This window comes from Rhinichthys klamathensis, unplaced genomic scaffold, assembly GCF_029890125.1.
Source record: "Rhinichthys klamathensis goyatoka isolate OS25496 unplaced genomic scaffold, OSU_Roscu_1.1 h1tg000211l_1, whole genome shotgun sequence".
In the NCBI taxonomy this organism is placed as follows: Eukaryota; Metazoa; Chordata; class Actinopteri; order Cypriniformes; family Leuciscidae; genus Rhinichthys; species Rhinichthys klamathensis.
This window is the reverse complement of record NW_026606736.1, coordinates 419,470-437,168: the sequence shown is the minus strand read 5'-3', so window position 1 is coordinate 437,168 and position 17,699 is coordinate 419,470. Positions and strand designations below refer to the sequence as shown.

General features: G+C 37.6%; 1 protein-coding gene across 4 annotated transcripts in view; it reads left to right on the top strand.

Annotated features, from left to right (window-relative positions):
- Positions 1-5,509: 5,509 nt before the first annotated feature.
- Positions 5,510-17,699, top strand: part of ptk2ab (protein tyrosine kinase 2ab) — a 63,046-nt gene continuing 50,856 nt past the window's right edge. Inside the window, exons 1-2 of one of the 4 annotated variants that reach the window (XM_056263971.1) lie at positions 5,510-5,672; positions 13,981-14,007. Coding sequence is in view for 3 of the 4 variants with exons in the window: in XM_056263975.1 (XP_056119950.1) it covers positions 16,717-16,798 (82 nt within the window). In the remaining variant the exon portion in view is untranslated. Of the gene's footprint in view, positions 5,673-6,973; positions 7,038-13,980; positions 14,008-16,187; positions 16,799-17,699 lie in introns of those variants that run through there. The other 3 variants (XM_056263970.1, XM_056263975.1, XM_056263969.1) reach the window with 3 other exon arrangements.

The following is a 17,699-nucleotide window of genomic DNA, read 5'->3' as shown; positions in this document are numbered from 1 at the left end:
TCATCTAAAGTCCAAAGGGGATTGTGCCTTCTCTGTTGCTGCACCCCGCCTCTGGAATAACCTGCCTTAGGATATTAGATGCTGAACTACATTGGGTCATTTTAAATCACGTCTGAGGGTGCATTTACTTGCCCAGACATATGGCAAAGTTAGCAGTTGATTACATCTTGTTTTACTGTTGTCTTGTATTTTAATGTATTTTTGGTTTGGTGTTTTTCATGTTTTTGGCTCTTTGTTATTTATGCTGTTGAAATGTTTTTTAATGGAGAGCACTTTGGCCAACTCGAGTATATCAAATAAATTAAGAACCGATTGTTGTGCACTTGAAGCTTATGCTGCTTCATGAATGGGATTGCTCAAACCTCAACAGTGGGAATGTTTTTCTGTATAGCCACCTTCATTTATATAGCACTTTTAACAATATAGATTGTTTCAAAGCAGCTTCACGGTGATAATAGGAAATGAAAAGTAACACAGATTGTTTTGGCTTTACAGCAGCTCTAGAATAAAGTTATTGTCCAGTTAAAGTTAGCCTGAGAATAAGCAAAGTCTTTGAAGCTTGTGGCTGTAAAATATAAATAACAGTTTAATATACCTTTCTGAATTAATTTGAAAGCTTTCATTCCTTTTAAAAGCTGTTCTTATTTCAAAAGAGCTGTATATAGAATCGGGTGAGGTTTGTGCAGCTGCCATGTACACAATTTCCTGAAAAGCCTTGGATCAAAGGAAATTGAGGTCCAAACACCAGCACTGCCTCAAGATGGACTGAAGCCATAATAAGTAGATTGCGTAACAGTGTGTGTGTGTGTGTGTGTGTGTGTGTGTGTGTGTGTATATATATATATATATATATATATATACCTGTATATATATATGTATATGTTGTCAAAATAATGCAATAATGTCAAAATATATAATATATATATATATATATATATATATATATATATATATATATATATAAAATAAAAACAACATTCTCATTATTACATGCAAAAAATATATGTATCAAATGTATTTTTTCACATTACAATAATGAGATAAAGGGGGTAAATGTGATTTATTGTAATGAAAATAATTTGCCAATGCATACATAATGTTATAAAAAATATTAATGTCTAATATTTAAATAAAAATAGGCTTTATTTTCTCATACAGTAAATTATAATTTCTTACAAAATATATTGTTTTCTATTAATATTTTGCAGTAAAGTGTTCTAAAAACTTCGTGACTAGATTTTTTTTACACAACAACAACAACAAACAGAATCTCCTCCTAGATCAGCCCTTTTTTTCTTGCAAACAGTGTTTTTAATGTAACATCTTAGAATATCAATGTTAATGTGGAGTCATTTTGCCTTTAATATTTAAAGTGCCCGAGATCACATTACGCTTGTTCTTGCCTCCCTTCATTGGCTACCGGTTTGCTTTAGAATACATTTTAAGATTCTGTTGTTTGTTTTTAAATCTCTTTATGGTCAAGCCCCAGCTTATATCTCTGAACTACTGAAGCTGCACGCTCCTCTGAGGTCATTGAGGTCTGCTGACCAGCTGCTCTTTGTTGTCCCTAGGACGCGGCTTAAAAATAGGGGAGATCGAGCATTTTCAGTCGTGGCACCAAGGCTGTGGAATGATTTGCCCCCAGCCTTCACATTTTTAAATCACGACTTAAAACTCACTTTTATTCATTGGCCTTTAAACCTGATTGAGAGTTGTATTCTGCATTTTTATTTTTTAGTTTGTCCCTTGTTTTAAATGTTTGTTTTTGTTACTCATGTGTTTATAATCTGTCCGAGATCATGTCAATGTCCAGCACTTTGGTCAACCTGGTTGTATAATGTGCTTTACAAATAAAGTTGGATTGGATTGGATTATTATGCTATTTTAAAGTTTCCTAATGTTGTTTTGGAGTCTCCTACAACAGGTTTACATGCATCAATGGTCAAAAAACTGTTTAATTTTCTCTAATATACATTTCCACATCACCACATTTTCAATGATTCTTAAACGACTCGTCAGAAGAATCAATCTCTCTAAATCCCTCCTTTCCCCGAGCTGCTCTGCTCTGATTGGCCAGACAGCTCAGTCTGTTGTGATTGGTTTACCGTGTACAGCGCGCGCACCGAAAACAAAAACGTCAGCTCTGCGTGTCCTGCATAGACTGTAAAAAAATAGGTCCTGAGGCTTCATACACCATAAACTAAACACAGTAACGAACGATTTTACCATATCAATCCGAGCGCGAGTCCAATAATGAAACACGGGAAGAACTAGTTATTCAACCCGAACCTCCATCGCAAGGACAACTCGAGCAGGATGTTTCTCAGTGATACACTAGGCCTACTCAGTTTATGAGATGTTGCAACTGTACGTTAATTCCTCACCATCAGCATTAACAATTGCATGTCCATCAAACAAACTGATTATTTTACTTATTTATTCACAATTTTTCTAATTTATTGCTGTGAACATGTGAAAACTGTATCAATAACAGTGCATTAGCCGAGCTCTAGCGTGATGTTGGTAAAAACACATCTTGCTCCATGTTTAATCTTTACTCATATAGAGGGAATGCATTAACGTCACTCCCCCGCCGGAACACGCCCCCCTCAGCGGGACTGAGTGGCAGAAGAGCTGCTGCGTGACTGGAGTTAATAGGGGAAACTGCGTTAACGCGAGTAAAACAAACTATTATCAGTTTAAACTAAAAGTTGGACTCGATATAGTGTTCCTTACAACTTATCAAAGATCCAGTGATCCATGGATATTGACATGCAGCCAGGAATCGTGTTTCCTGACATTTATATGTGCCTGATTTCGACGCCGGGGAAATAAATGAAGACAATTTGCCTGTAAACGTTTTATATAAATACAATATAGATAGGTCTAAATCCGAGTGATCACTTACATTAATGTTATACTGTATATCATCATATCGTCCAGCCCTAAAACTTGTATAGTTTTTTGTCAGTGTTTATTTAAAAACATCCAATTATGCAGAATATAGTCTGTTCTGTAGCTTTTTGCAGTCTGTAAAAATATACAGTACCTCAGATTTCTGCTCAAATCTAGTTGTACAGTCAATCGCAAAGCTCTTTCCCGTTTTAGATGTGTTTTGTGAGATTTTCACGGCATTCACGCTGAAAACAAATGCTGCCGCTCAGTCTTTTTGCCACTTGTGGGCGTGACCGTATTCACTCCGGCCGACGGTGACGTCATGCGCATACCCTCTATTAGTAAGAATGACAGACAATCTGCATTAATAGACACAGATTTAGGTAATAGTGTCCCACAGCTGATCAGCAGAAGTATTTGAGTTAACCAGTTAGCAGGAGACCTACACAATATAAAACTCAAAACTAAGTATTTTGAACACCATTTGCCGTTTGAGAAATATTTTGGCGCAAAAAAACCAAACAACTTTTATTATTATTATTATTATTATTAATTATTATTACTTGTGAATTTCCCCACCACTTTTTGCCAGGGTCGATATTGTCCCCACCACTTTTAAACATCTCGCGGCTCGGATCTACCAATACAAATACAAATAAATAAAACATCACCAGTTAACTATAGCAGAGCATTCATTTATTAAATAAGAGGCAATCTAGCACGCTGAAATGTATTGGTTTTGAAATCAAGTGATCAAAGTGCTCGTTGACTGCGATCAGTGGTGCTGATACAGTGGTGCTGATAAAGTGTTCTCTTGTGGCTGGCGCTGCCGCGCACAGTCTTCACACGGATGCACGTTTTAATCCGTTGCGGAGAAATCTCTATTCGTTCCGGTGAAATCACAAAGTAAAATGCACACAAACGTCACGTGTCCCTGCTTGATATACAACCACTGATAAACATAATCGGTTTAAATGAGGAAAAAAAACTATATGAGCGTGGATTAGAACCCAGAATCTCTAACACGGTTGTCTAAAGTTCTGCCACTGGACCATTAAAGCACATACAAGAAAAGTCGGATTGGATATATCTATTTCTTCACGTGAAATTTTTTGGCACCAACACATATTAGATCTCATTAAATGACAAATTAAACACAATGTACTATTTAAATAGATTGCTGGACATCGGTATTGTATAGCCTACATCTGATTTATGATTTAGCATTGTATTAGCAGCTGTGGTAGGAGGGGCATCAATGACCGCTAGGGGGGGGGCACGGCCCTCGAATGCCCCACCATAGCGCCGGCACTGATTGACTCAGAGTCGACTCTTACTTTTGAAAGACAATAACTTTATGTATGGTGCACTTTCAGATTTAAAACTTTGCAGGATGTTTTCATTGACTTAGAGCTATGTTACACACTACATGAAAGGTCATTTTCAAAAATCCATAATAGGTGCACTTTAAATAAATATGACTTAATAAACAAAACGTGGAGCCATTCTGAATCAGCCCTCTCGCTCTGGAGGTGTTTGCAGAAGGGGCCCTTGGGTGTTTTTTGCCGCCCATGCAGAGAGCAGTGATTGGCTGATGTGTAACATTCTGACCCTGAGGTCAGCCATCTAACTGTCAGACGTCACTGGAAGGAATTTTGGGGATGTGTCTGGAAGACAAAGCCAGCACACATCTATCCTGTCCCTAAGTCCCTGGATTGTGTGTGTGTAGGCGTGCTGCACATCAGTGCTTTCAGAGCTGGTGTGCGCGGCATAAGAATTAATTTGTATAATTCAGAAACAAAATAACAGTTGATTCATGGAAATTATTAGTTTTGATGTCAAAGAAATATTTTGTGAGCACATTCTTCGGTAAAGTTGACAGGTGCATATGATGTAGTCAAGTCAAGTGGATGGTAGGCTATTTTTTCCCTTGTTGGTGGGATTTCCAAATGAATCACAATCAACACCAACTTCAATATCTATAATATAGGCTAGTCTGCTGTAGGCCTACCAGTAGCCTATATATAGATTATTATTTTTCCATCAGAAAATAATCATCAGCTAGAATATTTTTGGTCTCAGGTCGAGTCAGCCATATTGGAGCGAGCGATTCAGAACTGCAGCAGCCAGCGTTGGGAAGCCCGATTCATTTACTGTATCGGTTCGTTCGACCCGTTCGTTTCAGCAAACCGATTCACTGATTCATTTGAGTCATCATTTTAAAGGGGTTCCCTGAAGTCTATGGACTTCAACACATTTAGTTAAATTCGCTGCATATCGCTGTTTTCGATTAAGTTTATACAAATGTAGGTTAATGTTAAAGATTTGATGCTTTCACTTGAATTGAGACAAAGATTTTTTTTTCCTTTTTTTTCCCTTTCTTTTTTTTTTTTCTTTTTTTTCCCAGATAAATATTCCTACCTGTCACACATTTAGCGTTAGTTATAGTTATCATGTCACTTAAATACATTTAAATTGTTAATGTTCTTCCTTGCAAGTCATTGATTCGCAAATGCTTTGCGAGTCAGTTCTAAAGAATTAATAAAAAGTGTCGGTTCAGCATAATGATTCATTCGCGAATCGGTCATCACTAGCAGCAGCGCGCGCGAGTGAGAGCAAGAAAGAGGGAGGATTCCGGCTTCAGATCCACTACAGACCCCACGGAGCCTGGACGGACCCAAAAACAGCGTTAACACATGATACAAACCTAAGCCAAACATTACAGGGTGTTTATCAAAAGGGCGCGTTTTTTGGAGACATTCGATGAAAAGAATATGGTAAATATTGGTCCCTTGTTAAGAATGCACGTTTTATATTTGCTATAATAATTGTAATAAGTGTGTTAGCCTGGTAGCATAGCGCGAGGGGCTCGGATCTGCACTTGGACATGAAGAGTGGGCTTTCCTGGGCCAATTTGACATGTTGTGTTGAATTAGATTGTGAATGCGAGGCGTGTTATTGCATTGTAGCGTGCTTAAGATTCCCGTATCATTATGAAATTTCTGATTAAAGTCAGCTAAGCACGGTTTTGCGGGACAAAACGCTCCTGGCAATGCGAAAGAGACCATACCCAGTAATTTTAAGCGATTCCCAATGTTTTATTCCTCAAGGAAAATGCCTCGAGTGTCAAATTTAACACCAATCTGCATGTTTAATAACCCGGTGTAAATATGTCTTGATCGCTGCATGGTTTGTCATCTTGAGTTAACTGTGTTGTGTTAGGGGCTGTGTATTGTTGTCAGACTGTTTCTGTTCACATGGTGAACTGAAAACAATAACAAGACAATGCAACCAGTTTTGTGTGCAGGCAAGCTTTATTAGCATTTGCCCTATGATACTTTCTACTAATATTATGTATCAAGAATTTTCACTTAATGACTGATAATAGTATTTCGATTTGTTAGGCTATGTCGCCCAATATCTTAGATAGCCTACATGGTTTAATATTCTGGAGGGTTGAACTGGTTAAATTCAATTCGATTATTATTTTATAAAATAGAAGAAAAAAATTATTGGAAAAGCTACAATAAATAGCAAGGAGAATATGATATCTCTCCACAACCATATTACATTATTGATCTGTTTATCAAAGTTTTATTCTTTATTCTGCTTCTTTTTTTATGCTGATTTAGAAATTCTTGAACGAATCGTTCTTTTTATTGAATCTGTTAAACCGCCTCGCACAACTTTTTTGAACGATTCATTCACGAATCAGACTGATTTTTTTTCTTCTTAAATCAATATAGGCTTATACGAAACCAAGTTGGTTTAAAAATACAATTTTATCAAAACGTGTGAAATCTAAATTACGCAAATAACCTTGGAAAAAAACAACAACTAATGATGCAGATTGCAGAACCGGTTGATTGCAAGAACCTGTTCGAGAGAGCCGATTCACATAAATGAGTCACTAGTAAGTGTTTGCCCTTCACCTGCTTTTTATGGATGTTGACCAATCAGAGCATCGTTATGTGGTGGGCGGGGCTTCTATAGGCGTGTGTATGTGGGTATCAGGAACCCTTTGCAGGTATTCTCTAGCGTTACCTCATTAGCACAGGTAAGGAGCACTGAGGAAATAGCCTGGAAAGGTACATGGAAATACATCATGCAGTTCTGGAGTTTTCTAAGTTGTGGTAGTGCAGGTACGTGTGTCTTTGTTATAGTGCTGACATTAATCATTGGGGCATTGTGTAATGGTAATCATTCATTATTTACAAGCTGCTCCAAGACAGGAAGAGAGTTTCTAACAGGCAGCTTAGGGTCGGAAGCTTATGTCACATATATATAAAACCCATCCAGGTGAAGCATCTCATTTGAAAACATTGCTTTGCGTACTCGCATATGGGCTCATCTATAAAACAAAGGGCATTTTTTCCTGCTTTAGTGGAGTAGGGTTACCTCAAGCCATATTTCATATTTCCAATGCAAATGTGATCGGAAGAACTCCAGGAGGCTTGGCTTGGTGTAGAGCTGCGCTCGAGGCTATGTTTTTATATTGTGGTGTATTTTCAGTAAGCCTCGATATTTGTCCTCAAATACTAAATAAAAGAGGTGTGCCTGTGTGTATAGCCATTTTCACTGTTATTGCTTAATGTACAAATGTTTTAAAGAATTTTTTGGTTCATTATTTTGGTTTGAGTAATGGTAGGGTGGTAGTGTCTTTAGCTTGTTGTGGTCTTACATGGTGGGTTAATGCTGTTTATCTGTGTAATAATTTATTAGGTTTTGTTTTTAAATGTCGTTCGCCATATGCAGGTAATGTGTAATGCATTGCAACATTTGTTTAGAACAAATTCCTGTGTATTTGACAAGTCTCAACATAGCTTAGGTCTGCTGCAGGTATTGGAATGATCCACCAGGCAGGCACAGCAAATGTTGCTTATACATTAAATCAGCACTGATGTAAGTTTTAGAAACCTATAATGTTGTTGATGTTTTAAGAGTTTACATAATTTTTAGGAACCTTACAGTCAACTTGGATTAAAGAGTAAAGAGACCGTTAAAGGAATATTACGGGTTCAATACAAGTTTAGCTTAGTTGACAACATTTGTGTTGATTACCTCAAAAATGACTTTGACTCACTCCTCCCTCTATTTTTTTTTAAAAATCACAAAACCAAGATTGAGGCACTTGCAATGGAAGTGAATGGGTGCAAGTTTTGGCAGATTTAAAAGCAGATTATGTATTATTTGAGCTGTGAAGCTGTTTAATCAATCATTTTTTGCATTCATTTTAGCTGTTATGTGTCATGGCATCAAAGTTGTAAAATTGAACATAACTTCACAGAGAAAAGCTCAAGCAGTATTTTTGTTTTTTTTACACAAAATCACGTTAACATGCATTTTGTTTACATCTTGTGTCTATAATACTGTTTAACACATTGGCTCCATTTACTTCTATTGAAAGTGCTTCACAGTAAACTATATTTTCATCTCTTTAAAAGAAAATGAGGGACAGTGGAAATAATTTTTTTGTGATAATCAACATTATGCCACAAATGCTGAGCTTAACTTACTGAACCTGGAATATTTCTTTAAATATATTACCGTTATACATGTTTGTTGTTGTTGTTGTTTTGGAAAGAAAAAAAACTTTTATTATTTAAAAATATATATATATATTTCAAATAAATGCTGTTATTTATTTTGAATGTTCTAGTCATCAAATAATTCTTAAAAAAGTGCTACAAATATTAAGTTATATAATTATTTTTAATATTGATTTCTGAGTAATGGCTGCTGAAATGTATCGTTGTCATCTCAGGAACAAATCAAAATATATTAAAATAGAAAAGTTATTTAAAATTGTAATAATGTTTTACAATATACATTATCTTTTTTTACTGTATTTTTATGAAATAAAGGCAGCCTTTTTTGAGACGCTTTTTATCAAAAACATAAAAAAATCTTACTGATCCTAAACTTTTGAATGGTTGTGTAGTTATTGAATACTTCCATGTATATTTGTTTGTTTATTCAGTAACTGAACTAGCTAATTAAATCATATGGTGGTTTGTCTGACATTGTAAATATAGTTATCAGCACCTTTGATTTACTCATGTTGAATCATGTGTATTGTTCGACTATTGTATCGCCTTCAATGTTTACTAAAATCGGAATCTTTGTTCTACTGTCAGTCTTGTATCTGATATTGATCGATGAGTTGTTGACTCAGTGATGGCTCGCGTAGATGACATTTTTGCCTGCATGGGTGAATATTTATGTTACCACATGACTCTGTCCAGAAGCGCATCAGGAAAATTTGGTAAAGAAGATCCAGTTTCTCCTACCTGAAGTGCTGCTCAACCGAGCATTGGAATTGTCAGGTGTATATTATTAAGCCGGGGCATGATGAGTGGAATGTGGATTTATTCATCTGAGCCAGGCCTCAGGGTCTTTTTTTCCTCTGGGCTAATCATTAAGGGAATTATCCTGGGCTGCTTTTAGGCTGTAGTGTGACATAGTGACATTTTTCCCTGTTATTATTACTATTGATTGGCTGAGGTCTGCGCTCCTAACAGTTTTAGAACAGCTGAGGGTTTCATTAGGTTACAGAGTGACAGGGGTCAACACATATAGCAGCGATGAGACATTTCTGTCTGACTGATTTCTTTTTAATGGTGATTTTTTTTTTTTTTCAGGGAATATCGGTATTGTGAGATACTGTTCTCATCACATCATCTAGTTGTGGGGGGTGTTCTGTGGTACCCGAAAGAAGATATTTTGAAAAATGTGGTGTGTTTTGAGTCCAAACAATAAAAGTCAATGGAATCACTATGGACAAAAACATTCTTCAAAATACTTGTATGTTCCACAGAAGAAATAGTCAGAGGTTAGGACCGGGAAAAGGGTGAATAAAATGATGACTGATTTGTCGTTTTTGGGGGGACCATCTCTTGAAGTCATCAGTGGTAAAGCCCTGTCATCTTGCATTGATTCAGGCCCCATTTACACTTTGTATTAAGATGCGTTTTGGTCGATGGAATCACTAGTAGATGAGGAAGAAGACACATTCCCGTTTACACCCGGTGTTTTAAATCCGTCTCTTTTGTCCACTTCGACCACTTCTGTCCTGATTTCTTTGAGGGGAGGGTCGAGGAGCGGCGGGTAAATTAAATATATGGGCTTTTTCAGATCTTTTGATCTAATGGATGAAATAAGCTCATGCAATTTACATATGAATGCGAAAGAAGATGATGGAAAAACACAGAAAGCAGCAGCTTTTGTTTCTACTCTGATAGCCACAAGACCATTCCGAACGCTGTTAGTGTGTGTTAGAAATCAAGAATGGTGAGAGAACATTGTGCTTGGTATGTTTTTCGTCTTGAAACTAAACTTAGGTCTTCAGCCAACAAACTTGAAATCCCGTCTGTCTAGTGCACTTCCCGTAATATTTACGCATTAAGTCAGTAGGCGGAGAGTAGGCGGTCTTCTGTGGTTGTTGGAACACATTCAACCACATGAGCGTCTACTACTAACCTGGCCCTAGCCAGATGAATTTCGCTCCGCCTAGCTTCACTCACATCCATCTGGAACCTCTTCCATTGAGAGTGATTTCTCCAACCAACTTTATGGTTTAGCCAATCAAGACGCAGGGCGGGAGTTTCATAGATGTGACGTAGTGGAGAAGCGACCGTGAGACTGTTTTGATTCAGACAACAATGGCGGCTCGCATCGAGGAAACAAGCGTTAACATTGATGCTGCTATTTCATCCGTGTTGTCCAATCTACCTAATATTGTTTCATTAAAAGAACATCAGAGAACGGCTCTTAAGGCTTTTGTTGGTGGAAACGATGTTATATAGATCAGTGCCTTCTCCCGACCAGATTCTTCAGCGTCACGGGTTGGCTTCGGTGTGAGTGGTTGAAATAGCACGTCGATAAAGATGACAGACAAGTGGCTTATCCAATCATATGCAAGGATTTTTGATAAGGCCCAGCCTTCTGAAACGCCATTTCAATGGATCGGTTCCAGATGGATGAGTGAAGCTAGGCGGAGCGAAATTCATCTGGCTAGGGCCAGGTTAGTCTACTACACCATGAAAGCAATCCGGTCGAATGCGTTTTCAACTACCTTTGGAAGTGGTCAAGCTCAAAACGTTTTGGACCCCGTTTACACCTGTATTTGGCGTCGTCCACTTGTGATCCTCCAATTGATGAAAACGCTTCTTAATACCAGTTATAAACAGGGCCTAATTAAAGTCAGCTTACCATCTGCACCTTAAAACTGGTCTCAATTCAGCCTCTGTCAGTCAGCACAGCAGCACCAACGTGATGAGTCTGTATGGCAGTGTCACAGAGCTGTGACTGCTGAGAGGAAGGATAAGAGGTTAAGAAACGGGTGAATCTGTGCGCTGTAAGCAGAGGGGGGCTTTGAGAAGGGTTTGCACTGATGGATGTCTTTTGTAGATGCTGTTGAGAGGGGTCAATCCTCTCCTCGCTGTCTCTCATTCTTACTCTTCCTTCTCCCCTGTGGCTTACTCTCCTCCTATCCTCTGCCCTGAGTAAAACACATGTCTCTCTGTTATGTTTTTGACTCTATTTTAAGAAAAGCAGAAGGGATAGTTGCCATGTTTATGTGGCTGATAAATGGCATGACATATTAAAATCCTTTTTTTGTATTTGAACAATTAATTGTTTTAAATGTTGCAAGTAAATTTAGACATCACAAAATTATAATGTACAGTATAAAAAGATTATATTCAATTTGAGATTTGCTGAGAATTACATTTAAGTGTTATTGAAGTAGTTTTTTGTGAGTGTAAGATGACTGCAAATATTTATTGATAGCAAAAAACTAAAAAAATCTTGACTATCAGATGAGAACTGATATGGTGCAGATATATTTTGTGCATTCCTCAAAATATTCCAATGCAACGTCCTGTTTGCAGTCGTTGGAAAAATTAGTTTGATTGAGGATTTTAACGCTTAGAAAGATATTTTCCGCTTTGCTCTCTGTCATCGTGAGCATAATATTTAGCTTGCTTCTAATCTTAGTTTTCACGTTATTTCCTAGATTTATTCTTTGTGTAAAATGCTCTGGGTGTCATAATAACAACTGACGTTCTCAGAAAACTTGTGCAAGATCATTTGGCTGTTATTCAATAAGCAATAAAGGCATCATTAAGATATTGGCTGTCATCCCTCTTTAGTCTTGCGTAGTTTTGCTTTTTTATTACGAAAATCTAAATAAAACCAGCTTCTCATGGTAGCTAGAGTTTCTGGTCCAAGCTTGTCATTTATGGTCCCAAGTTGGTGTAGATAGCCGTTATGGCTGGTAGGGCTGGGCAACGATTAATCGTGATTATTCACTACACTATTGTAATTAACACTACACACACATATATTATGTAAACACAAACTTTTATTTTGGATGCGATTAATCGCGATTAATCGTTGCCCAGCCCTAATGGCTGGAGGTTGATCTTTTAGAGAACCTTGTTCCATCAAAAAAGAAGCTGCCATATTCCAAAAATCCGTTTAAGTTAGTATGACATGTTTTTTTCTCGCACAATACAGAGTGTTTTTGTCAGTGACATTTATTTTCTATTCCTGTTAAAACATTGCTGTAGCATGACTGGCAGTTTTTGGAATTGAGCACTTTCTCGGATTGGTGTGATGAATCAGTCAGGAGATTATGTGAGCGATAACATCTCAGCCTCTTCTCCTGCTCTCACTCTTACAGTCTAGTCAAGCCTGGAGCTACAGCACAGCCTATCACAATAGACGACTGCTATGTGTGTGTTCATTTATCACAATTTACTGATCTTCTCTGTTCTCGATGAAGGATGGCTTCAGTGTTTGTTTCTCTGAACTGTCTATTTTTCGCAATTACTGTCTGCTTTGCTTCTATTTCCCTCTAGTGCTACGTGAGCTTTAGGTTGATTGCCAGTTTGATAGCTGCCTGCATTTATGAGAAGATCTCCCTGGCATTAACTCTAAAGCTGAACATAGTTCACAGAGTGAAAGTTGGTCGCTGGCAGAGAAAAACAAACCAGTTTTTTAGTTTTCTAGAGTACTGCAGTGACCTTTGAATTAAGTGCTGTCTTATTTATCATCACAGTTACAAAGTCTGACCGCCTTTTGTTTATTCACCTTTTCAGTGGAATGCAGTGTGAAATACTGATGCTTTGAATAGCTGAAATGCACTGCATTCCAATGAAAGTGCAGTGAAATTCAGCATCTACAATGAAAAGATTATCCAGCTGTATAATGAGACGACTTTTCTGTGGTTCTGATCGTCGCTCAGCCTCTGGCTGACCTGCAGTGGGCTCAAGAATGACCTCATTCTCTGCTTTTTCTATCAGTCTCTGTCCTTTCTGTGTTCTATAGTTTCATGCTAATGATCCTCGGACATAATTCTATTCTATTGTGTTATGTTGTGTTCCAGACAAACATTTTTTCATGTTAATCTTTTTGTTAATGATCACTGGACAGAATTCTATATTCTATTCTATTCTATTCTAGACACATAAATGGAAACCTTTAAAACCCCATGAAATGGCTTAATGAGGGCAAGTTACATTCATGTGTTGACATATTTACTGTATTTTCCAGAAAATAAGTCACACCTGACCTGACTACAAGTTGCACCTGGTCAAAAATGCATTGTTAAAAAAAAAAAAACAGATCGCATCTGTGTATGTCACATTTGTTTGTAAATTTTGAAATATTGTAACATACCAAAAAGTTAATGAAACATTTACAAACATTCATTATAAATAAAAAAACATTTATTATAAATGTTTGCATATAGATAACCTCAAAACTAATAGACATGGACTGGTCTGGATTTTTAGAATTTCTAGAATCAGTCTAGCTTATAGTTGTAATTTCATATTTGTTTTCCTTTCCTGTGTCAGTGGTTGTTTCAGATGCATTTATCATTAAGTGCACATAAACATATATTCTTGACTGTAGCTGGCGATTTGAAGTTGAATGTGTAGATTACCAGAGCAGTTGACAGCTAGAGGGCTCTCTATACACACACTGGTGCTTGAACATACATTCAATGCTTTTGTATAATTAAGATTATTTATTTCCGCAACTGTATAAACTCTAACATGATTCTGTTATTTTTTGCAGATATTTCAAGGATATCATATTATGCAGGTAAGACAACCTCTTTTACTTTCCCTTCATCTCTTTCTCTCTGAAATGGATTTCAAATTGATTGGAGGGAGGGGGATGTTAATCCACCATTTACTGAATGTGAATTGAGTAGAGTGTGTTCTCCTATAAAGCAGATCAGTACATTCTGTTCCATAGCCTGTCAGCTGCCTTTGGGCTGCCCATATGACAATGGAGCTGCATTTTAATTCCCCCCATAACCAGCTATTCTCATTTGATGTATTATTCATTTATGTAAAACACTTTTTAATGCTGTAAACTCTCGAGCTTTGGGGTTTTATTCTTTCTTTTTGTTTTGAATTTGTTTTTGCTCATTTAGTGGTGTTGAAGGGAGTGTTGTTCAAGTCTAGATGTGTAGTTTGCTGGTGCATCTTTAATTCATTCATAGTTTTCTCACTTTTCTGTGGATCAGATTCAAGATGCCCAACCAACCAGCTGATGCTTCATATTTTTAACCTTGTTTCTTTCCATCACCAAGGGCATTACTGTTGGAAGGAAGGAGGGCCTTTTTAGACAGTAGGGTTCCTGTGTGTCTGTATGGCATCTATGGAGACCATTATTAAGCACAAAATGGGGCCTATTAGCTGATATTTGAGAATGCGGTTAGTATAGCAGGAAATGACCTGTTTGCCCTCCCTATAGGGAACGAGTGCTTGGAATGGTAATGAATATCTCTGGCAAACATGGCAAGGTGAAACGCTTAAATAACAACAGCGAATTATTTTCTGCATTATATGCTTTGAAATCAAATGGTAAGTTAGGACTTGTATTATAAGCACAAAATAGTCCACAAATCTGCTGGTACAGTTCTTTTACTGTAGAGGAAGAACAGTTCTTCCTGACCTGTACTAAGTTTCTTGACCTTACTTGACTCTGGTTTGGTCATCACTGTATTTATCCAAAAAAAGAGAAGTGGTCAGCATCTCTCCAAAGTCTCTTTTATTTTCTTTTTCTTTTTTTACAATTAACTGTCCTGTCTAATAATACAAATGGACAATAACACTTCCAATATATATGGCCAGTTCTGATATCTTAATTAAACAAAACCATTGAATATCACAAATTCTAGAGATTTGTTTTTCATTGGACGAGCACATTTTATCAAGCCAAATAACACTACTTTGATCACAAATAAAGAAATAGTTTGAATTATCATTAAAAAGGTGTGAATCAATTATTGTATAAAATATAAACTGAAAAATAAAACTGAAGAGTCAAAGAGAATCTGCTGTCTTTTTTTTTTTTTTACTGATTTTTAAAAAGGTTTATGAGAAATTCAAATATATATTTGACATAAATATTTACAAAAAAATATGATTTTTTAGAAGTTTTGTGGATGTTATTTACTACTATCATTAAATCGTCTGCAATTTTAGATATAGACAATGCCATTGCAGACTGAATTATGGTAAATCTCTGATATCATTTTTGTTTGTATAGTAAATAGCACAGAACAAAGTCTTAGCTGTAGTTTGTAATCTGAAAAGGTATGTTTGGGTTACACAACTTCTGAACTATTTCTTCAGTACATTGCCATAGTACCTTATCGAGAGTTCTTCAACATGAAAAACTGTTGAAGTTTTGTAAATTGCAAAGCTTGATGATGCACTTGTTTGCTAAAAAAAACTTTAGCTACATTTGCAGCGATGTTTCATCGTTTATTTATGTGCATCTCTGCAAGTATGGGCTGTTGTCAAAAACAGGAAACAGGCTTCCTTCCTTTGGCCTTTGTCAGGTAGCTGACGGACATTCCTTCAGTCCTTCTCTACATGAAACTCCACAGCTGTCCTGAAGAGCCACAAACAGCCTCTTGATGAAGCATACAATATAACATTTCTACCATCATTCATAAAGTGATTAGGGGTTCTTCGAAACGATAATGCTTTGTATTTAAATGTGCTACACAATGCCGAGAATGTAAACAGAAGCCGGACCGCCCAACTGAATAATCCTGGTCAAACCCTGACCCTGAAAAACCTGTTCGGCTGCTTCTTTTAGCTTGGTGGTCTGTGTTTTGTAAACATAAGCTGGTCAGCCAATAGCAGTTGGTTTCACAGGACTCATTAGCATATTTAAAGAGGCCCCCCCTCTTATTTCAGTTGGCCTGATTCTCTCTCTCTCCCATCCCTCCCTGTTACACACACTTTCTCTCCTGACACACTCTGCCGGATGGTGAAACTTACACACTCCGTCACCGCAGTCTCTCTTAATCTGGATGAACCTCAGAAAGGCAGCTAAAAGGAAGCATTTTAGCATGTGAGGATTATTCTTGTCGACGTTTCTGCTTTTGTTCCAGCCTTGCCCTCCGCATCCATTCTCTGGAATACTCCGGACAGCTGTGGGATTTCCCTGTCACTTTTGGATATTTCCCCACTGCTCTTGTTAGTGGTTTTCAAAAACAAGACCAGCACACCTTGCATTTGTATCTACCTGGCGTCCACCCTCTTTCCCATTACCGCATGCTCTTCTGGATCACTTCATGTTTTCGCACTTCTGGATTAGAGCATCAGCTGACCAATCACCTTCCTGTGACCTCACACAACGCCCCGCCACAAGCCTTTGAGAGCCATCCCTGGTGGCCTGGTCAAAGTGTGTTGCGGTGGGCCGGGGTCACCCCCTGCTCCCTATGACTGTGTCAGGGAGTCGGAGAGCCGCTGGGCCTGGGAGAGAGACGAGAGAGGAGGCCAGCGGATGGAGAGCAGCGGCTGCAATCCCTTCCCGCTGTGCTGGGCACGAGGAGCCAGCGTCTACTCCTACCCTCCCCCTCTGCCAAGTATGTCACCCAGATACAGCACTGCAAACCACTTCCAGAAAACCTCCACGATACTGTTTCACGCTCGATCTGTTTCACAGGATGTGGAGTATTGATTTAAAGGAGGTTTAGGAGAAAGGTGTAGGAGGTCCGATATGACCTCTCAGTGGTTTTCGTCTCTAGGTTTTTGCTACAGTCCTTTATTGTGGTATTTGCTCTCAATAGAAGTGCTTTTGAATTTGGTTTAGTTTAATATCTCGGCAGATGCCTTCTAGCACATTAGGGCTGTGCCACTACAATCTTACATTGTTTTATTGCACTTATTTTTCCTCACAATATTGCATCAGTCCTTCATGTTTTAGAGTAGTTTTATTTATGGTACGAGATAAAAGTGAAGTGAATCACACAAGCGATTCACTCACTCGTGTTTGGTGAAGTATCAATCATGATCTATCTATGATATTTTGTATAATGTATTGTGAGATAGTTGGCCATTCCAACCTTAGTTTATACCGGAGTCGACAACCTGTTAGAACTTCAATTTATTTTGCTATATGGATTAGACTACTGTTCAAAGGTTTTTTTGTTGTTTTTGAAAAAAATAAAAGTAGCCTATCTTATGCTCACCAAGGCTGTATTTATTTGATTAAAAATACAGTAAATGCATTAATTAATATTGTAACATTAAATGTTCAGCAGCCGTTACTCCAGGTTTCTTCAGAAATCATTCTAAAATGCTGGTTTGGTGCTCAATAGACATTTCTTAAAGGGATACTCCACCCAAAATGAAAATTCTGTCATCATTTACTCACCCTCAAGTTGTTGCAAACCTGTATGAGTTACTTTCTTCTGCTGAACACAAAGGAAGATATTTTGAAGAACGATTGGAACCAAACAGTTGATTGGCACCATTGACTTCCAT